Source organism: Chiroxiphia lanceolata, chromosome 4, assembly GCF_009829145.1.
Source record: "Chiroxiphia lanceolata isolate bChiLan1 chromosome 4, bChiLan1.pri, whole genome shotgun sequence".
Classification (NCBI taxonomy): Eukaryota; Metazoa; Chordata; class Aves; order Passeriformes; family Pipridae; genus Chiroxiphia; species Chiroxiphia lanceolata.
The window spans coordinates 46,698,645-46,720,770 of NC_045640.1; the positions used below are offsets into that span (position 1 = coordinate 46,698,645).

The following is a 22,126-nucleotide window of genomic DNA, read 5'->3' on the forward strand; positions in this document are numbered from 1 at the left end:
AAGGGCGGCGGCGGTAGGGCCCCGGCCTGTACCGATGGGTTTAAGGTGACAAGGCCTGTTTTCCCGGCGGCTCACCCAGAGAGGCCTCGAGAGTTCCCCGCAGCCCAACTCCTTGTTCGGGTAAATGAAGCCCAGACCACGGGTTAGGGTGGAATTTTCTGCTTTATGCATCTGTTACAAAGGACAAAACTACAAACGCCTCGTACAATAGATGCGGTTGCAAAACGGGTCCTTACAGGACTGTTCACGGGTCCCTCCTTCGAGTATAATTAGGAGGACACTGGGAGAGTGACACTCCATCAGCAGCTCATCACCGTCCCGCCTGCTGTGCTAACAGAAACCACAAGAAACAAGAGCGTTTTCACACGCAAGACTGCTTGTTCGAGGACATCCCAGACTAAGCTGAAATAAGCTGCTCAGCCTGAAGAAGGAGTCTCCCAGCTTTGGTGCCAGTTTAACTTAAATGCTTCCAGTCACTACCTCAAATTACACCATTTTCGTTTTTTGCCTGTAGGCAAAGAAACACTTAATGTATTACTGCTTTCATTTGTTCTTACCCCCTGAACAAGCAGTAACCAATCCAATTTCCAGAGATTACCAATTTGCCACTCCCTTAACAGCTGGCTCCAACACAGCAAGAAGAATTGTCACTGTCAAAAATACTAGTCGCAGCACTTTCAATTTCTGACACTGACAAGAAGTGAGGTCTCATTTTTAACAGAACACCTGTTAAGCACCATTAACAGGATTCTATAAAATCTGTGAAGTAAACATATTTCAGTTTAAGCCTGAGACATCAAGCCAGGTTAAATTCACTGGATGCAACTTTGTTCCACTGACATCAGTGCTTGATTCCCACCTGGCATGAAGCTATCTAGCCCATCTAAGCTTTATATCCCCTGAACTCTGCTGTCTGAGAGACTAATTTCCCCCTACAAACATGCTAAAAATAGACTACTTCTCAAATGTATTTTCAAACCACTATAAATTAGATTTCCTTACCAACTAGACATCACTTTCAGAGGAATTCCACACCCACAAGGAAAACATATCTGTACATTTCAGTTGCCACATGGCAAACTGGCCATACAGTAACACCTGCTCTCCCTCAGCCACAAACACCACCTTGTAGGAAAAGAGCTGTCACTGTGTTTCCAAAACCAGCTGCGCTATCAGCTCCTTGGCATCCTTCATGCTGGAGGAGATCTCAGAGCCATCTTCTGCCACGTGGGTACCAATCAAGAACATCTTCCTCTCGTCCCCAATATCAGACAGTGCCAGAGCATCGTGGATATCAGTGATGCAATACGCGCCTTCAAGGTCCTGATACACAAAAATAACACAAGCCTGTTAGTTACAAGAGGTGGCGGCACCATTCCCATTTTGAGCCACTGCTTTTGTCCAGGGACGGGAAGGATCTCAAAAGCTCTGCGGCACCATTCTTACACACCTTCTATGAGGTCAAGTTCTCATGCCCTAAAATGCTTTGGGGAAAAGAGTTTATCCCTAACCTAAGTTCTTCACAAAGAAATATGAGTACGGTTCTGTTTCTATTTCTATACTAATTCCAGTGTTTCTGATAACTCTGTAAGACCACCTGTAAAAGGCAAACAAAAGCCTGGCTGGCCCAAGACCCCAAGTGTATATCAGAGAGTTACAAGACCAGGGCAAACGTACAACAGTCATGCTCTGCCTACCTTCTTAATCACCACTGTTGCTGGTGCATTTGAGTTTGATGAAGCCCACGCCTGCACTTGCGTTCAAGAGTAGCACAAATGACTAACATGCCTCAGTTACCAGAAATTTAGGAGGCAACAATGTAGAGCAAACGGAGCACACAGCCCTGATAAAAGAAAATCTCTGATTAAAAACCTTGGGCTGTTCTGTCATCTGACCATACCGGAGGCTCAATTCTATTCCAGGTACAGCACCAATCATCAACACTTTCACAAAGAGCTTAGGAGGGAACACTGCCTTGTGAGGAAAACTGCTCCTTCTCTCAGATTTCAACAGCAGCCTTAGGAGCAACCAACTGGACAATCTGAAGGCAAACAATGGTGCTTCACTGTTTAGCTGCTGCTAGGTAGAGTGGCACTTCTAGGCAGATACTCAGAACAGAAACCTAACTCCAGATCTAACTGTGGTCTCCCTTGCAGCTCTAAAACCTGTGCAGCAGTTTCCACCCACAGCTCTGACTGCATCTTTGCCAGGCACAGGACCTGCATCTTGCAGATCCAAAACTCAACCTCGGATTATTTTCTTTTGCGGTCAACAGGTGTGTCAGAACGACTCTTAGCCATGTGGCCTCCTTAAAGGCACAAAGCCTCCTTTGAAAGGCTTTGTTGCTGTTTCCAGAGCTGCTGCCAGCCCATGCTCAGCTAGCAAGAGGGAACTCTTACCTGCTTGTTGGCCAGAATCACCACAGGCAGGGTGGAGTTGTTCTGGATCAGTTGATGAAGCAGCTGTTTCGCCACAGGCAGTCGGGCATGATCAGCAGAGTCCACAACATAGACTAGCAACAGCACTTTGGGCAAGTACATCTTCCAGTAGGAACGCAGAGGTTCACTGCCCCCGACTGGAAGAGAAGACAGCAGCACAGTATTCACCAAATGATTCAAGCAACACTGCTCCCAGAGGTGCAGTTCAGTTGGGTTCACTTTCTTTATGGTTGCTTTCTGCCTTGTTGGTTCTTGCTCTCAAGCAACTAGGGAGAGTAGAAAGAGGTTTGGTGTCCCTAACACCATGTCAGAATGTCCCCATATAACCTATCTCCACATGCCTGTCTCATCCTAAGACAAAGCAGGTCTACAATTTCCAGAGAAGAAATTTCGCTCTGAGGTGAGGAAAGCTCTCATATTTGAGAGGCTCTCTCTGTATATGAGGCTCTCTCATATTTGTATGACACTAAGAACTAGTTCAAAACTCTCACAGTTTTAATATGGTCAATAACCAGAGGTGCTTAGGAAGAGAAAAAAAATCAAGTCCCAGCAGACTCTTCAGGCAACCCCTGAGTAATCTTTGCACAGGATACATTTCTACCTGAGCTCTTCTCTGCTGGGTACAGAGGAAACTGTCCACCTTACAACAATTCTGTGGTGAATCCATAGGCAGCAAGTTGTTTGAGATTGTTGTTCCCATCTGGGGACAAAGAGTTCGGTACTTTGCTGAGTGTAATAGGAGAAGGAATAACTATAAGTATTTCAGATGTGTTTTCAGGCCTCCAAATCTTCTCCAGCTATATTGCAGGACCACTTGCTCAAAGAGTACTGAGGTGCTCAAAAGGCATGGGTGAGTCTCTCAAAAGCAGCAAGTTCTCAAATCAATATATCTGGGGTTCCATATAATTGTCTCCTGACATAGACAGGAGCTCTTTTCAAAACTGACTTGCTAGTCCACCATCTTTTACTGCCCTCTGTGACTTTGTTCTCTTTCAAAGCAATTTCACTTAAAAGTCAAAAGGGTTCAGCAGTTTCAAGAATATGGAAAGGGAAGTAACATTTCCCACTAGGGCATGTCTGCCTCTTCTTCAAGCATCCTGGTGTACCTGTAGGCAGAACTGCAAGACTGCCACTGGGGAAAGGAGCCAAAAGGCTGTGACAGACACATAACACTTGGGACAGAAGCCTCTGATGCTGTACTGTGATACTGTAGGGGCTCAGCACCGCTCCCTTTTTTAAGTACCTTCATGCATAGCATAACCCAGGGGTCAGCAACCTCACATTTTCTTTTCCGAAACCAGTAGGAACTCAGCAGAAGCAAGGAGCTCCTATCCCTCGCAGAGACAAAATACCACCCACTTATCTGTATGATGGTACAAAGAAAAAGACAGAACAGTTGTCTATCTTTCTAAGCCAGCAAAATAAAACCCCTGCTGTTTGCTGATCACCTTGTGCCATGTGATCACAGCATAGGCTGCTAACCCCAGGACTAGGCGATGGTACAGACTGGATAAGTAACCAGATTAGAGAGCCATGCATGGATTTACCTGGCTGAAACTGGCCTGAGACATTGCATTTCCCATGGGTCAGATCGTAGCCATCACATCTCAGTCACTACCAACCTGGACCAGAGAGGGAAGGACGACTCAGAAACAACAGGTTCTGCTCTGGGGTGTGCAGTGCTGGGCCCAGACCATCCCCAGGCAGGAAACACCCTCTTACCTACTAGGTGAGGAGCACAGACTACATGCATAACTGCAGAGATGATTTCCCCAAGCCACTGCAAAGACTCCTATGCTATCACGACTCGGAATGAAACTGCCTTAACGGTCTCATCCTCAAAAACTTACCTGGAAATAGCATAACTCCTTTAGGCCTGCTGACAAAGGTACAGAGGCATCTGTGTGCTAGCTGCCAACTGAGACAGTTGAGCACTGGTACAGTACAGTGCAGAAACAGCAGGAAGCAATAGGCACCTTCTTCCTCCAGAGAAAGCAGGCACTGATGAAGCTGGGATGTCAGCTTCTCTGTACCAGGGACTGACCTGACTCCACGGCCTGCACCTTTCCCATTAGCTAGCTGCACCTGGAACAGCTCTGACATCCCAAAAGCATCACAGGAGATGCCCTCTGCAGGCATGGACAATACCCCAAAATCAGCGCAAAGGACAATACAGAAATTTTAGCAAAATGCTACAGACCTTCAAAAGCTGTTAAAGACTAGAAAACACCACTTATGAGGCTTTTGAACAAAAAGCATGCAAAGCTTTTCTCTTCCTCCTCTCTTCTTTCGCTTATTACTTATTCCTCTGTGGCTCTTGCCCCTGGCCAGGCATGAGCACCAAGGAGAAGCTGTACAACAGCTATGGACCACAACACAGGCCTTACAGGGGAAATCTCTCCTTTGGGTTGGTTTCACCCAATCAGGCTTGTTACCCTTCTCTCTCTGAGAGCAGAACTCCCTAGTGGCCAGGGCTGAATGAAAACTGACCTAAGGCCAGTCCGTCCTTCAAAGAGGCTGGGTAGGAAAACAGAATCCCCAAGGAGAAAATAATCATAACTTCATGTTATTGGAGCAGGCATGCAGGAACATGGAGCTTTTAAAATATGTGCCTGACCCCTAGGGTACAAAATAGGAACTTATTTTATGTTCTGCACTAAAAGGGGTTCACTCACTCTCCAGAAACTCCATCTGGGACTCCTCGGTGTTGATGCAGATGGCATTGAAGCCCTCGGTGGGAGCCACGCTGCGCTTGACGTGGTTAGTTGCCAGGGAGTGGAGAACGCTAGTCTTCCCAGCCCCATCCAGGCCCAGCACCAGGATCTGCTTACTGTATCCTTTTCCCTGCAAAGCGAGTGGCAGCACCGTTAGCCGGGCAGCCGGGGCAAATGCAAAGCTAAGCAGGGCTGGGGGAAAAAAGGAGGCTGAACAAGGGGCCTGGAGGGCACAAGCAAATGCCACTTGGCGGTGAGGAGGTGGAAGATGCCCGCCGGGCTCCTGCGGCACAAGGGCACGGCCGCGGCGATGGGGGAGCCCTGGGACACCCAACGGCCCCGGACGCTGCTGGGGAGGAAAGCGGGGAAAGCGGCCCCGGCGCGGCAGCCCCGGCGCGGCCCAGGGCGCCGCCGCGCTCCAGAGAGCGGCGGGGCCGAGGGCCCGGCGGGGCCGAAGGCCCGGCGGCCCCGAGGCGGCGCGGCCCCGCTAGAGGCGCCTGGCGGCTCCGTCGGCGCTCCCCGACTCCGCGGCCTCGCCCGCTGCCCCGACCCGGCCCCGGTACCTGATCGGCGGTGGCAGCGGCGGCGGCAGGCCGGGGGGCGGGCAGCGCGGCGCGGCTCCGCTGGCGGGCCCAGACCCGGAGCGCCACGGCCGCGCCGCCCGCCAGTGCCAGCGCCGCCCCGCAGAGCGCGGCCGTCCGCAGGCGGGAGCCCATCGCCGCCCCGCTCTGTGCACCGACACCGCGCCGGGCACCGGCACCGCGGGCACCGCGCACCGGCTCCGCGCACGGACAGCGCCCCCCGCAACCCCGAGCGCCGCGCCCGCCGCGCTCCCGTGGCCAGGCTGGGCACACGCGAGCAGCGAAGAAGCAGCGACCTGCGCCACGAGTGGCTTTTCACTGTCACAGCGAGGCGACGCGTCCCCCACGACTGCTGCTGCCCTCTCCTTACCCCAGTCCCACGGGATTTGTTCCCAGCTTGCCTCTGTCTGCGCACCCATCTCTGGCGCAGCAGTCAGGCCACTGTCCAGGCACTCGGGACAGGCAGTGCCACAAGTCAGCGTTTCCATCAGGCCAGAGTTTCAGCCAGGTTTGACCGGAGAAGAACAGCGCCTTTTGAACAGAGCTGCATTCTCCAGAAACTGGAATGCTGTAGGAGAGCGCTTTCTCTCCTGAAGGCACCAGCTGCTTGATAAGAGGAGGCACATCGCCCAGGGAAGTAATTTAAAAACAATACTCTTTGTTCAGCACTCACTTGGCAGCAAATGGCTCTGGCAGCCATTCATACAGCTGTTTTCTCTGTGCTCATTCTTCTCACTCAACACCACACTTTCAGCCCCCCTTCCAGATACTCCCAGCATACAGCAAAGGAAATAAAAACTGGATTCTACTTACTAGATTTTTACTCCGTGGGGACTCAGGATTTGGTTGTTTTTTTTTTTAAGCCACGGTAACATTTCCCTTGCTCCCTTCTTTTTCAGGCCTTTGCTTTAAATCCTTTCAGAGGCAGAAGCCTTTGCCTTTTGGGCTGACGTCTGACAACTCTCTCTGAGGTGCTATTTCTTGCACCTTGACAGTCCAGGTCTAGAAAAATGTTTTGGCTACATTCAGATCAAACCAGAAATTTCAAGATGGGTGTTGAGAGATAGTAGTTGTTAAACATGAATAAGTTTTCAGCAGAATGAGTTACACAGTTATAATTCTGTGTGATGTAGTATGCTGTTTGCTTAGCTTTACTTTCTTAGCTGGATTTGCTGAAGCCTTGGGCCACAAGCTGTGAACTTATACCTACATACCTTTTCAGCTGGAATGAAGTTAGTTTTCTTAGTAATTTTTCTAGTAGCTGGTACATTGCTGTTCTGTCTTTAGTATAAGAAGCATATTGATAACACACTGTTTTTTTCATTGTTGATAAAAACGTTTATCCTAAGCCAGCTTTTTTAGTTTCGCATGCTTTTCCAGCAAGCAGGTGCACCAGAAGCACAAAACAGAAGGAGACAACAACCATGAGTAGTTGCAACTTCACAATGTAAGAACCATTAACAGCCTTCCTGCATGGACACAAAGAAATACCTCACTAAAGTGTTAAAGATCCAGACCAGAAATACCCATGGACCAAGCAGCAAGTGCAAGGTGCGTGTAGGGCAGGTGCATAAGTCTAAAGGTATAATTGCTTGGGGATTTCTTTGTTCTGGGTCCCTCTCCAGAGTCAGCCAGCTTAAGCTGACCTGCTGCTGTACCATTCAAATTATTTATTTTTATAAACCCAACACCTGAGACTCTGCTATGGGAAACCTACGGTCGAGCCCAAAGGAGGAAGAAGTGCACTTGGGACAATCAAGCACCTTGAGTTCCCGCTTGTTTTGCCAAGTCCATTAGAATAAGGCAGCTGGCTTGCAGAAAACAGGAGTCAGCTGCCATACACTTTGCCATGCTTTCTCCTTATCCCCCTTCAGATTATCTTCTCCTACATGATCTAGTCCCGATGATGCTTTCCAAGACGCTTTGTGCCTGTGCTCTATGCGGGTCAATGACTGACTGGGACAAGACATAAAACACAGTGCTTGCATGAGACACCATCAGATGCATTATCAGATAAATCTGCTAAATGCCTAATTCAACATATGCAGGAGTATAAAACTACATTTCAAGAACAACTTGATTATCCCACATCTCTTAAATGTTTGGCAGCCTGGACAGATTTCTTCGTAGGGGCTAGTTTGAGTTTGGCAACAACGCCAGGCATGATGGGGGCAAATGTGAGCAAGGGAACTTGGTGGGCAAAGACGTCACGGCACATATACCAGCCCATCTTCCCCCAGACCACTGACAGGCAGGACAGAGATCCTGATGCCAAGAGTCTTTCGCTAGCATTTTCTTTTGATCTTTATTCTGCAACCAGCATCACCTACTGAAGGAGAGAGGTTACACATCCTGCTTTTTACCACCCTCCTTTAGCCCCTTTCTTTTTCTTCTGCTGCTGTTTCTTCTTGGTGGCTGCAGCACCAGCGGGTTTTTGGTGCCTGGGAGGGATGACGTTACTTGTAGCCGATACAGCTGTGGCGCTGCCAGGCCGAGGGGAGGTAGGTGGGCTGCTGGCAGTTCTACTGGCATCCCTGCAGGGAAGACAAAAGAAAGAGATACCACGTGGGTTTACAACGACCTGCAAGATGTGGTACTAATGCAGGAAGCTGACAGTGAAAAATACAGCTGCCCCATAAGATAGCATTATGTATGGGAAGGCACTCATGCAAGATCTTAACTAAGCTTCAACATACAGAAGGGCTGATGGATAATGGGAACATGTCTCAAAGACAAGGCAGTCACCTTCTAGTTGATGTTCACTAATAGTTTAAGTCCTCAACAACAGAAGTAAGGCTAACTTTTGAATATGGGACAGCTCATGCAACACACAAGAAGTCTTTCAGGCCCCCACTCTTAGGCAGTGGAAACCCAGCATCTTTTCTCTCTCAGATGCTAGTGTCACTATCTTGCCATCCATACATAAAGGTAATCCCTGATTCCACCTCAAATAATGTGTCAACTTAGAAGGAAGTACAGTGTTTTCTCGAATCATGGCTAATGGTTCTCCAGCTGCCAAAAGACTTGAAAGCAAATAGCTGAAGAGAAAGCATGCAAAATTCATCTTATCATCAAAGCTAGATAAAGCACATTAAAGGACTACGGGAATTTTATTTGCACCATGGCACCTTCAAGTATGCCTATCATATCACTTTGGTTTTCAGCAACCTATAGGGAGAGCAGCTGGTAGCAGGTTCAAGCAGCAAAGTACAATTTCACTTGTGCTATCTGCAGCTGGTGTGGGGAAAGAGCCGCAGCAGAACAGCACAAACCCATCCCTCCCAGCAGCCCAAGAGTGATTCCCTGCATCAAGCCTTGCAAAATGGGTACTTACAGTTCAGATGAGCCAGCTGTGGTTGAACCCTGAGTCCCCTTGCCAACCTGCTCCTTCTTCTTGCCCTTCTTCCGTCCACGATAGTAGGAACGCTCCCGCATTGGAAGCCACCGCTCAGGGTCAGGAGTCACCTTGGGGTCGTAGTTCTTAGGCAGCTTTCCTGCAGAACATCCAGTGTCAGGGAATGAGACTGGGGTCAACACACTAGTCAGGAACATGCATGGCATGTCCGTAGCCAGGCAGTGCAAAGAGCCCAGCAACCCACATCATTCTATCAGGGTGTTGCTCTCACTTCTATGAAAAAAATGTCCCATCCAAACAAGCTATCATGAAGATCTGCATTCACAGGGACCCAGTCCTAACAGGGGGCTCTGGCTCCTGGGGAGCTGGAGGCTGGCTATTTGAAGAAACAATCTGGAGAGCTCCCTGGAGCTGTGCTATGTCAACAGCTAGGAAATGCAACTTACCCTTCTTTTTTTTCTTCTTCTTCTTCACTTCCCCTTGTCTGAAAAGCAAGAAAGGGAACAGACATTGTGACACAGCATGGACAGAGCAGACAAGTCAACTGAAAACTAACCCTGGAAGAAGCTAAACCATCTCTCTAAGAACTTGGTCAGCTGCTACATGAAACTTCTTGCAGTTAAACAACAGGCTCCCTTTTCACCAGTGTGCCTTCCACAGCTATGCCACCACCACACCAGGTGTGGTTCCCGTGCCACCCCAAAGAAGGATGCACCAGAGCCTGCTTTACCCTTGCTCCTTCTGCTGGTTGTCTCCAGTGAGCTTCCCAGCTTTCTTCCGAACATAGGTTGCTCCATGGGAGTTCTCCAGCGCATCGACATCTACTTTCAGTGACAGGGTGTCTGAGGAAGGCAAGTGTTTGCTAAGACTGCAAGGGAAGAGTTCAGGGATGCAAACGAGCAAACATAAAGACCCAGGTTTTTTCCAGACAGCAAGAGGCAACTTCAGCTTGAATAAATTCTGTCTGTTGAACAATGCAGACACCAGACAGGCCTACTGGGCTAGTTCTGTCTCTCTCACCAGGTTCTTACACCAGTTGGGATGAGCTGCTTAATTGCCATCTGCCTTATTTTTCCCTCTTTAATATGGGGACAGAAGGAGCAACTTCCCCCAAATGCAGCTCAAGTGACAAACGCAGTATGTGAACCCTATTTTCGGTGAGTGAGACCTTAGTCATATTTTATCAGGCACAGTCCTGCATTACTACCACAGGTTTAAGATTCCAACAGGAAAGATGGAGGTGTTCTATTTTTTGTTCCACTGAGTCTTAAGTTATCAATTCTCAAAGAAAATGCAGCCAAAGACAAAAGGGGACGGAGATCTCACCATAATCAAGTCAATTAGGGAAATAATGTAGCTCCAGACAACTTGACCTGGATATGTTGCTGTTCTGGAGATGTTCCTTGCCTTTCTTCAGGCGAGAGTGAGTCTGAAGTCCCCACACAGCTGAAAATTCAAGTGAGCAGTGCCCAAATACCTCTTTCTTTGGTCTGATACCACCATCAAAAGGATACACTTTAGCTTTTTCAGGGTCAACCAGGGAATAGGCAGAGATGAGCTGTGCCAGAGTATGCACATCTTTTGGGTTTTGCCTTTGTAGGGGAAAAAAAAGACAAAACAGAAAAGGACCAAGTTACCAGTGTTACTGATCCCAAAGACTGGTATCACCATGCAAGAGCTTGCTGCTGCAGCACAGCTGCTGTCTGTGGGGACAGGCATATCAGCCTGTGGTCTCCTCCACAGCACATCACCAAACATCACTAGCGTGGACAAAGGGAGGTGCAGACAACCGCACAGTGTCATGAAACATCCAATGAAAGACAAAAAACCCAGTAGCAAAGGCAAGTTAACAGTTCCCCTAGCCCCCAGAATCCCATCAAGTGCGCAATAAAAACTAAAACCCAAACATCCAAGAAAAAATTGTGCTTCCCAGTCCCCAAAGCAAACTTTGCTGTACACAAGAGGTCTCTGGGACAAGTCTACTAGGTTTTTAAGTGAACATCAACTACAGATCAAATGAATTCTCTCTCCTCCTTCCAAAATATGGTTTTGCATTGAGACCCCCATGCAGAAGCAACTCTAAAGAATGGCTTCCAGTTAACAAAAATTGTGTCAGATACTGCCTGCCACCAGACAGCTTGCAGAGGACTCTGGGTTGAGACCTGCTGCTCGGCAACCACCCAACTCACTTCCAGAGCTCTTCCAAGTCGCTGATTGCTTCCTTCTTCCTGCCATGCTTTAGTTTGAAGTTGGCAGCTTCCCTTATCAGTGACAAATGGACAGGAGACTTTGGCTGAAAGACACAGCAGCCATAATTAGTTCCTTATTATCACAGCATGAAGCCCAGCTCTAGCTGTCTTTAATGCCCCTGAGACCTGGCCAAGGAGAACTGAGTTAGCATCCTATAATGCAGAAAATAGACTGCCTTTGCACTCTGGAATATGAGGCAGAACTGCCTGGGACAAGGCAGCTTGCTGCTCCACCATGCTGTCTCATCAGGGAGAAGCCCTGATTACTACATTCGGGCATCCATTGCCACCACTCTCCTAATGTGACAGGAGCTGCTGCTCCCTGTTTGCAAAACATCTAAAATAATGTAACAGTGATAAACAAATGTTCACAAAACAGGAGCTCACAGGTCTCTATAACTCCAACTGGATAGCTGCTGGGCTATGCAGCAACATGAAAACCTGAATTGGACTAGCTAGAAAAGACTGGGACACATCCTTACACATTAGCTTCTCTGGTCTGACTTGCCTGGAATTGCTGATACCACTGGATAGCCTGTGTGAAGACCTCAATTGCACTGTCAATATCCTCTTCATGACTGTACATTGTCACCAACGCAGACACCTGCAAACATTCAAGAGCAGTATACAGATCTTCATGCAAGTTGTTTATAGCCTGGGGTCAGCAGGTAAATGATAGGATTTCCCAAAAGCAGAGTCAATGTGAGCTTTCTGCTCTGTCCCTAAAAAACAGCTGTGGTAACAGGCAGGATACACAGGCCAGATCCTCCTACCCAGGTCTCTCCCCAAAAAACGCCCCTACCATCTTTCTCCTACGGTACAAGCCTACGACTGCATCCACTGAACAAACCTTCTTGTCTTGCCACTTTATCTCCTTACCACTGGACACAGTTTCATTAGAAACCCTTTTTCTTCCTCTGTTCTCTATTCCAAGAGCCATGAAAAAAGATGAGAGATGATACAGACACCATCTGTCTGCCTACATCCCAGTCACAACCAGAGGTGACCCAGGGCAAGGAGCTGCTACTGTTGACTGCCCCTACAAATTACTTTGATCATTCGCCCTTGCAATTGGAGCAGACCCACAACTGTCAGCCCCTGCTCAAGATGCTTATGCTGAGCACACAAGCACTTACAAGGTCATCAAGCTTTCCTGGATACCACATGTGGATATGCATGCAGTCTGGGGTGATGCTGTGGGGATGAAACATATGGCACTTTCTCCCTAAGGCCTGTTGTCCTAAAGCTGCTTCATAGTACATACCAGGGAAGGAGTTGCTCCAGTCATGTTATGCAAGTAAATCCAGGCAACATGCAGGTCTCAGGGACTATGAGGGAGTGGGAACATAGGCAGAGAGCATCCCTGCTGACAGGCAGAGTAATTCTTTGGCTAAGTTCAGGCTACCTGATGCAAGTTATAATCCCACCTTTGTCCAACACAAGGAATATGGGCTCAAAATCCCTGTAAATACTCAGGTCAAGTGAAAACCACAGGGAAGAGGCAAAAAGGAGCAGGCAGTGCAAAGCTGTCCTACAAGGGAAAAACCTCACACAGTTTAGACTGAGTTTTGCTTACCATACCAGGCTTGTGCTGCAGTTCTTCTATGCTCCTCAGGATCATGCAGGCTTTGGTGACACTGCCTAGAAGAGAGACAGGGAAGAACACACTGAGTGGCATGGCAACACTTCATCCCAGCAGAGAACTTCGAGCCAAAGGTAAACAATGAGGACAGAATGATTTCCCCTTCTCAAATCATCTCCCCCTTTCCAGAGTTAAGGACAGGCCTCCACACAATGGACATTTCTGCCCTTGCCACATTCCACAAGGGTTCAGGAGCAAGCTTTTGCAAGCAGGGTCTTCTCTTTCAGGTGCAACTCTGTGCTGCTTGACTGTACACAGGAATGGTACCATTAGGGAGCCGCACATTGCTCCCGAGATTATCCTGCCCCCGAAGAGATTCCTGCCCCCTATTATTCACAAAGACCGTGGGCATCTCTGGCAGTGATCTGTGGAGCCTGCATATCTGGCCATTAAGCTATAAGCACTATCCTGCCAGAGCCATGTATATATATTACCTGACTGAAAGTACCTCTGCACCACACCTCTGTCACAACAGTGACTGCAGCAAAGATTGCCCTGAAGTCTGTTTTTCTCATCCCTTTTAGCATTATCATGTACAGACACTTCCCAACAAAGAAGGACAATTAATACCTTGAGCAATTTTTAGCTGGGCCATCGTCAGCTTGATCTCAGCTGCATTGGCAGGGTGCTGGTCTGCAAAGTCCTGAGAGTCAGAAGAAAGAACAATTCAACTTGTGTGTGGGCACGAGGCTGTTGCTTTGGTGAATCATATCTCATGCTCAGTCACGGCAAGCTGGCAAGAGCCAAGGGAAGCTTTCTGGCACAGGCAGGCTTCAGCACACAGCAGAAGAGGTGCCAGTGAGCCACTGTCCTTTCAGATTTCTGTCCCAAGCCACTCATTTCCTCCAAAAAGAAGGGTGTTGAAAACTGCTTGTAAGCAGAGCAGCAAAGACTACCGCTTACCCTAGAAGAAGTGTACTACAGCTTCCTAAGCATAAGAATCAGAGGCGTAAGGGAACTATTTCCCTTTAAAAGCAGCATTGTTCAGTTGGGTGTGAAGGCCTTCCAACAGCATTAAACCAAACCAAAATAAGCAGTCAGATACCCCTGGAAATTTAAACCAAACAAAACAAACTAAGGGAAAAACAGCAAAGGAGAACACAAAGCACAAGTTTAAATGGCGCTTGGCAAAACTTCCTTTTAACCTACCTGCAGAAGTGCCACGGCCTTTGCATGCTGCTTCTCACGACACAGTTGGGCTGCCTGGATAAGCACAGGGAGCAGATGCTCAGGGCTCTGCGACTGCAGGCTTGCTGACAGCTTGCGGCACTGATCTGCCTGAGGAGTGGGAAGAGAGAATACACTTGTCTCAACCTCTGCAAGCATCTAACACAGGGCTAACATACCTGCAGTACCTAAGATATGCTTGTGATGACTTCCCTGAAAGGAGTACACAGAGCCAAGAACAAGTCCTCCTAGTGGCACTTCAGATGCATTTAAGACCACTCATAGCGCTTTTATCTTCTAGTAATCTCCACACAGTTCTCCCTACAGCAATACTCAAATCACTAAACAGTTAGCCAGTTGTGCTTTTAGGGATGATTTTATTTTTCTGCTCAGTTATGTGCCTAAACCAAGTGGTCTTGTCTTCTGACAGAGAACAGCTGCATCTCCCAGTCAAACTCCTGTGGAGTAAATCTGTAGCTACTTACTGCTCATCAGCTTCCCCTACCTGGTTAGTGTACATTGCCAGCAAAGCTTTGTTGAATTCAATCGCCTGGAGCTGTTTCTTGGAGAGTTTATGCTCAACACCCTCTGCATTGGTCAGCTTCACCTTTTTCTTTGAGTCAAAGACATTTTGGTCCTAGGGAAATTGCACATCATGAGAAGATTTCACTATATTCCTTGAAAAAGAAAAGGCCTCTGGGTCTGAAATTTAACTACTATTTAGGAAAAAACTTTTCCAGTTATCTCCCCTCTCTCCACAAAAGCAGAGAAGCAAGTTGAGTAACTGCATCAAAAGCAGGAAGCTAATTCTATACCTTGTTAATTGTGATGATGTTATTTGCAATGACAGCAAGAAGTCCTACATCTGTTGGCCTGCAGACAAGAAAAGCAGAAAGCATACTGTTATTAAACAGCAGTCTCTCTACAGATGGGAGGTTGAGCATTTGTTTTTAAAAAAAACCCTTACTTCAACTTGATTATTTGATTGTAGAGCTGTAAAGCATCCTCTGTACGACCCTGCAGTTGCATGATATAAGCCATCTGACCATGAATAATAGCCAGCTCAGCCTCAATGTCTTCCTCTGTCACATCCTGAAGAAAAATCAAAGTAAAAAAGCTGCTATGTCACCTCTTTTACCTTGGTTTCTGTCTGCTGGCAAATGTCTATGAGTGTTCTTGGGCAGTATTAACAGCAAAGTTCTTCAGCTACTACAGATGAAGGTCATAGCCACAGCACAAACAGAAGTATATGTGGGTTAAACTGGGAGAAAAGAAAATTTCACCTGCTCCTATGAGAACCTGAAAATACTGTTGTGTGCTGAATCTGCCTCTCTGCTCAAACCAGTGACTGATTACAAATTTCCCGTTTCTCACCACCCACTCAGCGTGTTCATCCATAGCAGGAGTAGGTTACAGGGAGCTTTCGGACAACCTGTACCCATCCTACCTGCACCAGCACAGGCAACTCTGCAAGGAGCACAGCCACAAACAGCTTGCAGTGTTCGCTACCCTTCTGCAACAGCCACGATCGCTGCCCCAGCCTCACAAGCTGGTCCCAGCAGAGCAGCACTGGCTCTCCTCTGGCTCTCTGCACTTTGTGACCACATGGCACAAAGCAAACACTCTCCAGAATATCAAGAACTTACAGAGTCTTCTGACAGCGACTGGCGGCACAGCTCTAGAAGGAGAAACAAATTGAAAAACACAATTTAGAAGGCTTTAGGGGGGAAAAAAGGCTAGAAGCATGGAGGAATAGATAACTTTTTTCATGTATTGCTGAAACTTCTGCAGCACTACAAGGACATAGGAGACTGCAAGTTTGATGATGGATGGGATTGAGCATGAGATACTGTCCCTCCCAGAGCTGCCTTCTGAGAGCAGAGTCATATGCTCATTTTCTCTCCTGAGCAAATTTCCTTACCCCTAGCTCCTGATCTTTTCCATAAAGATCACTCAGCTACAACTGCACACCATCTTGGGAGTTATTTTAAGTGCTGCAAGCCTGCAATATTGAAATTACATCACCCTTTATGGGCCAGCAATTCTGTTAGTTTTCAGAACCCACACTAGTCACTTCTTAACTTTCTCATATACCTCACCAGAACATCACTTGTTTGCTCTCCAAAGGACGCCTGTCAAAGCATATAGGTTCTTCATCAAAACTGGGACAGAATTGACCTATTTATCTACAAGGGCAACTAGATCAGACAGAAACTAGTCCTTCCTAGTTCCCACCCTAACCTTTTTTTTTAACACATAAAATCCCTCTTCGATCCCATAGAAAAAAAATCTTCTTTGCAAAAAAAGCTCATTTATCAGCTTACATTAATTTCATACCTAATTCATACCAAGAAATATTTTTAATTTTTATAGCATATGTTTAAATATACACTCATACTAACAAAATTAGGAGTTAGAATAGATGAGACATCTCATGCTTATGAGAAGAGATTACACTCACATCTACTTCCTACTTTAAAAAACTGCACAAAGTTATTGAACAAAAATCAGGGGGTTGCAAGAGAGCCCGGAGATGGTACATGCTTCACAGCTCTGGAAAAGAGATGCAGAGGAACATTTCTACAAAAACACCAGTTGTGTCAGGAACTTAAAACAAATCCTGATGCTGGCCAGTTTTTAAATTTTCAAAACCTCTGTTCCTCTGATTTGTGTCTACAGAGAGCAACGGCTCCTATCACACAAACCTTCCCTCTCACCTCACCATGTTTTTACCTTCTGCTTTCTGTAGTTTTTTCATTGCTTCATTCAACTTTCCTTGCCCAATCAATGCACACGCACTGTTATAACACAGCTCGTAGGTAGCTTCTCGAAGGCCCAAATCTTCCTACAATGAAAAGCAAATGTAACATCCAATAAATGCCAACTGATCTGTACAGATTTGACAAGCAATGGACACAAATTATAGTTTTCATGTACACTTAAACTAGTCCTTCCAAAATAAATTTAAGAGGCAATTTTAACAGGGCACACACATGGCAAGTAAGTCGCAGTGCAAAGGACCTTCCCTCACATAGTACAGAGTCAGAGGTAACTGACAAAGCAGCAAGGCAACTCCATCCTGAACTCGGGGACTACTTAGACTGCTGCATGAGGGCAAAACTGCTGCTCTGCAGAGTTAGAAGGTGGATCTACAGTGCTGAACAGAAAGCTGAGTACGCTATGCACACAAGCGTGTGAAGGACAAATTGAAGGACAAATATTTTTAAACAGATGTGAACATTACAATCTGCACTGTTCATTAACAAAAATATTCCCAAGCATGGCTGGGTGATCCAAGAAGGTAGCTTTTACCCTGGGCAAGAAGGTAATGAGAGAGGAAAGTGCTAGTCACCACAGGTGTTCTGCCCAATGCAGGGTCAGAGAGATCTACTTTCTGCTCTGCTGTGACATCTACAAGTCTCCTAGAGATCAAAGGTGAAGTATAACTCATGAACAATAACAGCATTTATTCCTTCATAGAGGAAAAGCCACTAGCTGATTTTCAGTACGTTCACAAGTCATTAAGAGACAGGAACACATTTCTGTCCTGTTCAATATCTATAATTCCAAATCCTTTATTCCTTGGCTCTCACTCACACACATAGACACACATACTCACTTACTGGCACCACCTTCTCCCATGTGCTTTGTGCTGCCACAACAGCAGAGAGGTTGGTTTTTCTCTCTTCCTCATACTCATCCTGGGAGTTGCGGATGAGATCCCTGTATGCAGCCAGACAATCGTCGTAACGCTCCAGTCTGTACAACTGAGAAAGGGAAGGGGTTAGCCTTCAGAACAGTATTTTCCTGGGCATGCTGGTAACTACAGCCTCCTTCCTCCCTCCCCATGGACAGGGGCAGCAGAGCATCATATGCTGAACATGACTAACATTGCATCTACCTTTAAGGGCAAACTATATAGATTATATTTGCAAGGACTCAAGCAATGACACCAGATACCTGCAAAAAATGACACAGCTCTTACTCATAAAACAGCTTCTTTAAAAGCAGCAGTTTACACAGTTTTGTCCTCAAACAGCCTTCTTCCAAATTAGATCGCCTCTCTAAGAAAGAAATTAAATGAATGGTCTTTCATGCAGCTGAGAGAATTCTTCACAAAACTATTCTGATCAACCAGGGAGAAACGAGAGAAAAAAATTTAACTTCTTTCCTGCTTCACTTTTAATGCCCGAGATGTCAGGTCCCACAAACCATTCCTGGACAAATGGCTCAACCACAAACAAATCCCATCAGATCTCTTCCATCCTCAGCCATATGGCTAATACCAGGCCAGACCCAGGAAGGGAGTGGGAGTCACAAATTGCTTTGGTTTAGTGGGGATAAAACGATGACTCTCCCTCCAGCAAAGCCACCTGAAGCTCCACAGAAGTTTGAGCAGTTGGAACTGTACCTGTCCTTACCTTCAAGGCAGAGAAGGAAATTCTGTCCCCATACTTGCCCCCCATTAGAGGAGGGACAAAGCATCCAGCATATGAAACTCCCACCAGGAAGGAAAGCTTGTAATTACCACTTGTCCATAAAGCTCCTTCAGCTTGTCTGTCTGCTGACTGGCACTCTGAATGGTCTTGAGAGCACTTTCAATACGATTCAACCTGTATTCACAGTAGGCCTTCTCAAAGGCAATAATGTCACTGCAAGGACAAGACAAAGGCTGACAGCATGCACTGTAGTTTGCATTCAAAAGCATTCACCCACATAAGCACACTTGTTTAGTCAGCCCTAATTAGTCTCAGACTGCTACATAACCCAAAATCCAAACACATGATCCCAGATTACTGAATTATGTATCCGTTGAGCACCAAAAGTACCTTAAACCTACTTTGTGTTCAACAGAGAAAGCACATCAAAACTTCACCTAAAAAGAGGTTCCTTTTTAATGGCGTCTCCAGACAAACAGCATTCCAAAGCCTCTCCGCCCCCACCTCCTACTGATTATGCTAATCAAATGCTTAAAAGGTGGAACAATACCAAACCTCATTCCATGACTCTTTATTAAGGAGAAGGTGTATCATTACAACAAAAGGTTGTTACTGCAAATTTTTAAAGACAATTTACTCACACAGAGAGAGGAAGGAAAAGGTATAAAATACAAATCCCTCTTACAGTCTGATATGAAGACAAACATAACATTAACCTATTCTGAAACATCAGCGCAGCAGAACTGCAGCAAAAAGGTTTGCTAACATAAAATGGGCTTCAAAGCAAGCTCACACCAGCAGGGAAGCATTCCCAAAAAAGCATTCTCAAAAAAGCCAAAGGAAAGTTAATTAGTGATTCCTTTAGTTCATGCCTGGGGCCATTTGCTATCAGCTTTTCTTTGCCTATTTAAAATGATCTCGATTCAACTGAGTATTAAGGAAGTTTGAAAACAAATTAATGGCATTCAGAATTAAAGAAAACCAGTGGGCCACCCTCAGCACAGGAAGGGACAACTTCAAGACAGAGAAAGAACCACCACTTTCCTCCTCTGCAGGACAGAGACAGACACATAGCAGAATGAGACTAAAGAAATTATAGGAAAAACTGTGAAGCCAGTTGGATTTAAAGAAAATATTCCTCCTCCTTACCATATAATTAAAAATTAAGCTAAAAAACTTGAATTAAACCCCTTTTGTCCCAGGAAAGAAGGAATTAGTGAATAAGGTAATTATTCAGATGTGAACATAAATGATGGCATGTTTCATCACAGTGATACTTCAACACACTTTTCTGGGAAGTTCCTTAATAAAAGCAGTATCTGAAATATAAAAATTTTGCTGCCAGGCAGTTCTTGGGTAGAAATTTTCATCCTAGTCGTTGCACAAAGAGCATCCTTATTAGGAAGGAAATCAGTCTTCTTACTCAAATGAGAAGCTTGACTTGTCCTCAGACACAAGTTGTCTCCAAGGTCCTGATTTTGAGAGGATGCACAAAGAGCTGGCACCACCACAAAGGCTGAGGCAGTACCTTCAGGCTGGCAAAGAAAAGGACCCCAAGGAGCAGTATGGTGAGATAGCCAAGCAAAGCGAAGAGTTTGCTGCCACTGGCAAAGGTTTTTCCCTTCTCTCCTCACTCCCACTGACATCTGTCCCCTTCCCTTGCATCAGCTGTGATACTCAGCCACACCAACAGGCAGCATCAGCACATGGAGGTGGCTGAGAGCTACATCAGGGACAATCCCTTCAATAGTGAGAGCAAGATGTTAAACTGCCTCAAACTCACCCAGACCCATAATAAACCAGAGTTTCACTGAGAAGACCAATCCCAATGTCTCTGAGCACCTCCTGGACTTTATTTTGCTGCCTTATCAGTCCCCTCCACTGAAGCAGCTTCTCAAGGACTTAGGGTTTCATATTTTGTAGAACACAGCAAAACACAACTCACCTGGTTAACACTTTAGTGTGGGTATTGATTATGCTGAGAGCTTCCTTGAAGTTCCCATTCTGGATAAGACACACTACTTTACACTGAAGCGCAGTCACATCGTCTTTGCTGATCTGTAGTACTGCAAGGGAAATCAGTTTCAATACAATGATCCAACTCATTATAAAATACACCAAGGCTTTGTAAGAGCCACATGTTGTTACAGGTGCAAAAACCCACCCCAGAGGGCGGTCATGTCAATTTAAAAGGCATGGCTTACTTTGGTTCATAAAAGAATTCAGCATAAATACTGGAATTACCCAGTATTTATGTGCTAACATGTCTGGAACAGAGCTGCACCAAAGGGGCTGGACAAACACCTGGACAAACCTTTCATTGGCATTTCACTTTCAGGCAGAGAACACAGTGCCAAGGCCTGAGTGCCACGTAAAGCATACTGAGGAAGGACAACAGCTAGTACAGAAGAACAGTGTGGCTCTAGATAGGGAGTCACTTTACACACTAACACTTTCTACCACTGGTAAACAGGGAAGTGGAACTAGGAGAGAGACACGGGTTTTGCTATTTGATTTTTTCATGTGATCCCAGCTCTGCCAGGAGAGGAGAGGAGTCCCTACTCTGCACAAGCAGCAAAGACAGAACTTTTAACCATTACATGCCTTATATAGCAATCCCCTTTTGGATGCCAAACTATCAAAAAACCACAACCCAACGTGGACTCTCAGCCCCAAGCAAGTTATCGCTCCCAAGCCAGTCAGTCCATAAGTACACCACTCCTCCAGTTCCCAGGGGGAAAAGCACTCCATTCCCCCACGATCAAAACGGAAGGAAACCACACGAGCAGCTCCGAGGCTTTAGATCACACCAAGGGATGCATGCGATGCAACAGAAGCACCTGCTGGTCACGGCTGCCCGTCTCGCCTCTTCCCCAGCACAGTCGGACCCGCCGGGGCCTTTGCCCGCTGCCCTGCTCCCGGCACGAAGCCTACGGACGGACACCCCTCGTTCCCCACCACAGGGCAGCGCCCCTGCAACAGGCCAAGCCCGCCCCGGCAGGGACCGGGGATCCGCAGGGCGGTACTACCGCCCGCACTCACTCTTGTTGACGGACTTGAGGGCGCGGGCGAAGTCGCCGTTCTGCCCGCAGCGGTTCACCTCGCTCCACAGCCCTGCCGCCGCCGCCGGCCCCGCCGCTGCCGCCGCCATCTTGGGACCGGGACCGGGACCAGACACACGTCGCGGGGGCGGTGGCTGCGCCGGAACCGGAACAGCCGAGCGGGGCCACGCCCCCCGCCGCGCGTCACCTCCTGACAGCCCCGCGTCACCTCCTGACAGCCCCGCCCCCAGCCGCCCTCACCCCGCCCGCCTCCCGCACAGCGGCGGGCAGTGGGCACCGAGGGATTGACCCGCTGAGCTGGTGCACCGTAGTGGTGTTCATTTCCTGTTCTTCCGTGCAACATTGCGAGTATGAAGTTCAACAAGGAGGGCAAGTGCCGGATTCTGCAGCTGGGACAGGGCGACCCTGAATGTACGGACAGATTAGGGAACGACAGGCTGGAGAGCAGTGGGAAGGGACCTGGGGGTCCTGGTCGACGG

The 22,126-nt window shown here is 47.2% G+C and overlaps 2 protein-coding genes across 3 annotated transcripts; both read right to left on the reverse strand.

Moving 5' to 3' along the window:
- Window positions 1-143: 143 nt before the first annotated feature.
- ARL9 (ADP ribosylation factor like GTPase 9) lies at window positions 144-6,281 on the reverse strand. 2 transcript variants are annotated; one of them, XM_032684989.1, is made up of 4 exons: window positions 6,104-6,281; window positions 5,114-5,282; window positions 2,400-2,575; window positions 144-1,323 (listed from the first exon to the last, which is right to left on the reverse strand). In XM_032684989.1, the coding sequence occupies exons 2-4, from the start codon at window positions 5,127-5,129 to the stop codon at window positions 1,144-1,146; spliced, it is 372 nt and encodes a 123-aa protein (XP_032540880.1). In that variant the 5' UTR covers window positions 5,130-5,282; window positions 6,104-6,281; the 3' UTR covers window positions 144-1,143. The 2 variants fall into 2 exon arrangements, with proteins under 2 accessions (XP_032540880.1, XP_032540881.1); XM_032684990.1 differs by lacking the exon at window positions 6,104-6,281 and having other exon boundaries at window positions 5,114-5,311.
- A 1,729-nt stretch (window positions 6,282-8,010) lies between these two features.
- Window positions 8,011-21,816, reverse strand: SRP72 (signal recognition particle 72). The gene is made up of 19 exons (XM_032684987.1): window positions 21,628-21,816; window positions 20,531-20,651; window positions 18,675-18,798; window positions 17,770-17,913; window positions 16,880-16,991; window positions 15,793-15,824; window positions 15,114-15,238; window positions 14,962-15,019; window positions 14,652-14,783; window positions 14,129-14,257; window positions 13,550-13,622; window positions 12,914-12,978; window positions 11,846-11,941; window positions 11,278-11,381; window positions 10,603-10,680; window positions 9,819-9,956; window positions 9,535-9,572; window positions 9,068-9,227; window positions 8,011-8,267 (listed from the first exon to the last, which is right to left on the reverse strand). Exons 1-19 carry the CDS (start codon window positions 21,734-21,736, stop codon window positions 8,093-8,095), a joined length of 2,013 nt encoding a protein of 670 aa, XP_032540878.1. The 5' UTR covers window positions 21,737-21,816; the 3' UTR covers window positions 8,011-8,092.
- Between the last annotated feature and the right edge of the window lie 310 nt (window positions 21,817-22,126).

Excerpts from the sequence above, each read along its gene's own strand:
- SRP72 (XM_032684987.1), bottom strand. The coding sequence starts at position 21,736 with ATGGCGGCGGCAGCGGCGGGGCCGGCGGCGGCGGCAGGGCTGTGGAGC. Across the intron at positions 15,239-15,792 it reads AGTCGCTGTCAGAAGACTCT|GATGTGACAGAGGAAGACAT; the intron begins GTAAGTTCTTGA and ends ATTTTTCTTCAG. Across the intron at positions 13,623-14,128 it reads AGGCCGTGGCACTTCTGCAG|GACTTTGCAGACCAGCACCC; the intron begins GTAGGTTAAAAG and ends TCTGACTCTCAG.
- ARL9 (XM_032684989.1), bottom strand. Across the intron at positions 1,324-2,399 it reads TGATTCTGGCCAACAAGCAG|GACCTTGAAGGCGCGTATTG; the intron begins GTAAGAGTTCCC and ends TTTGTGTATCAG.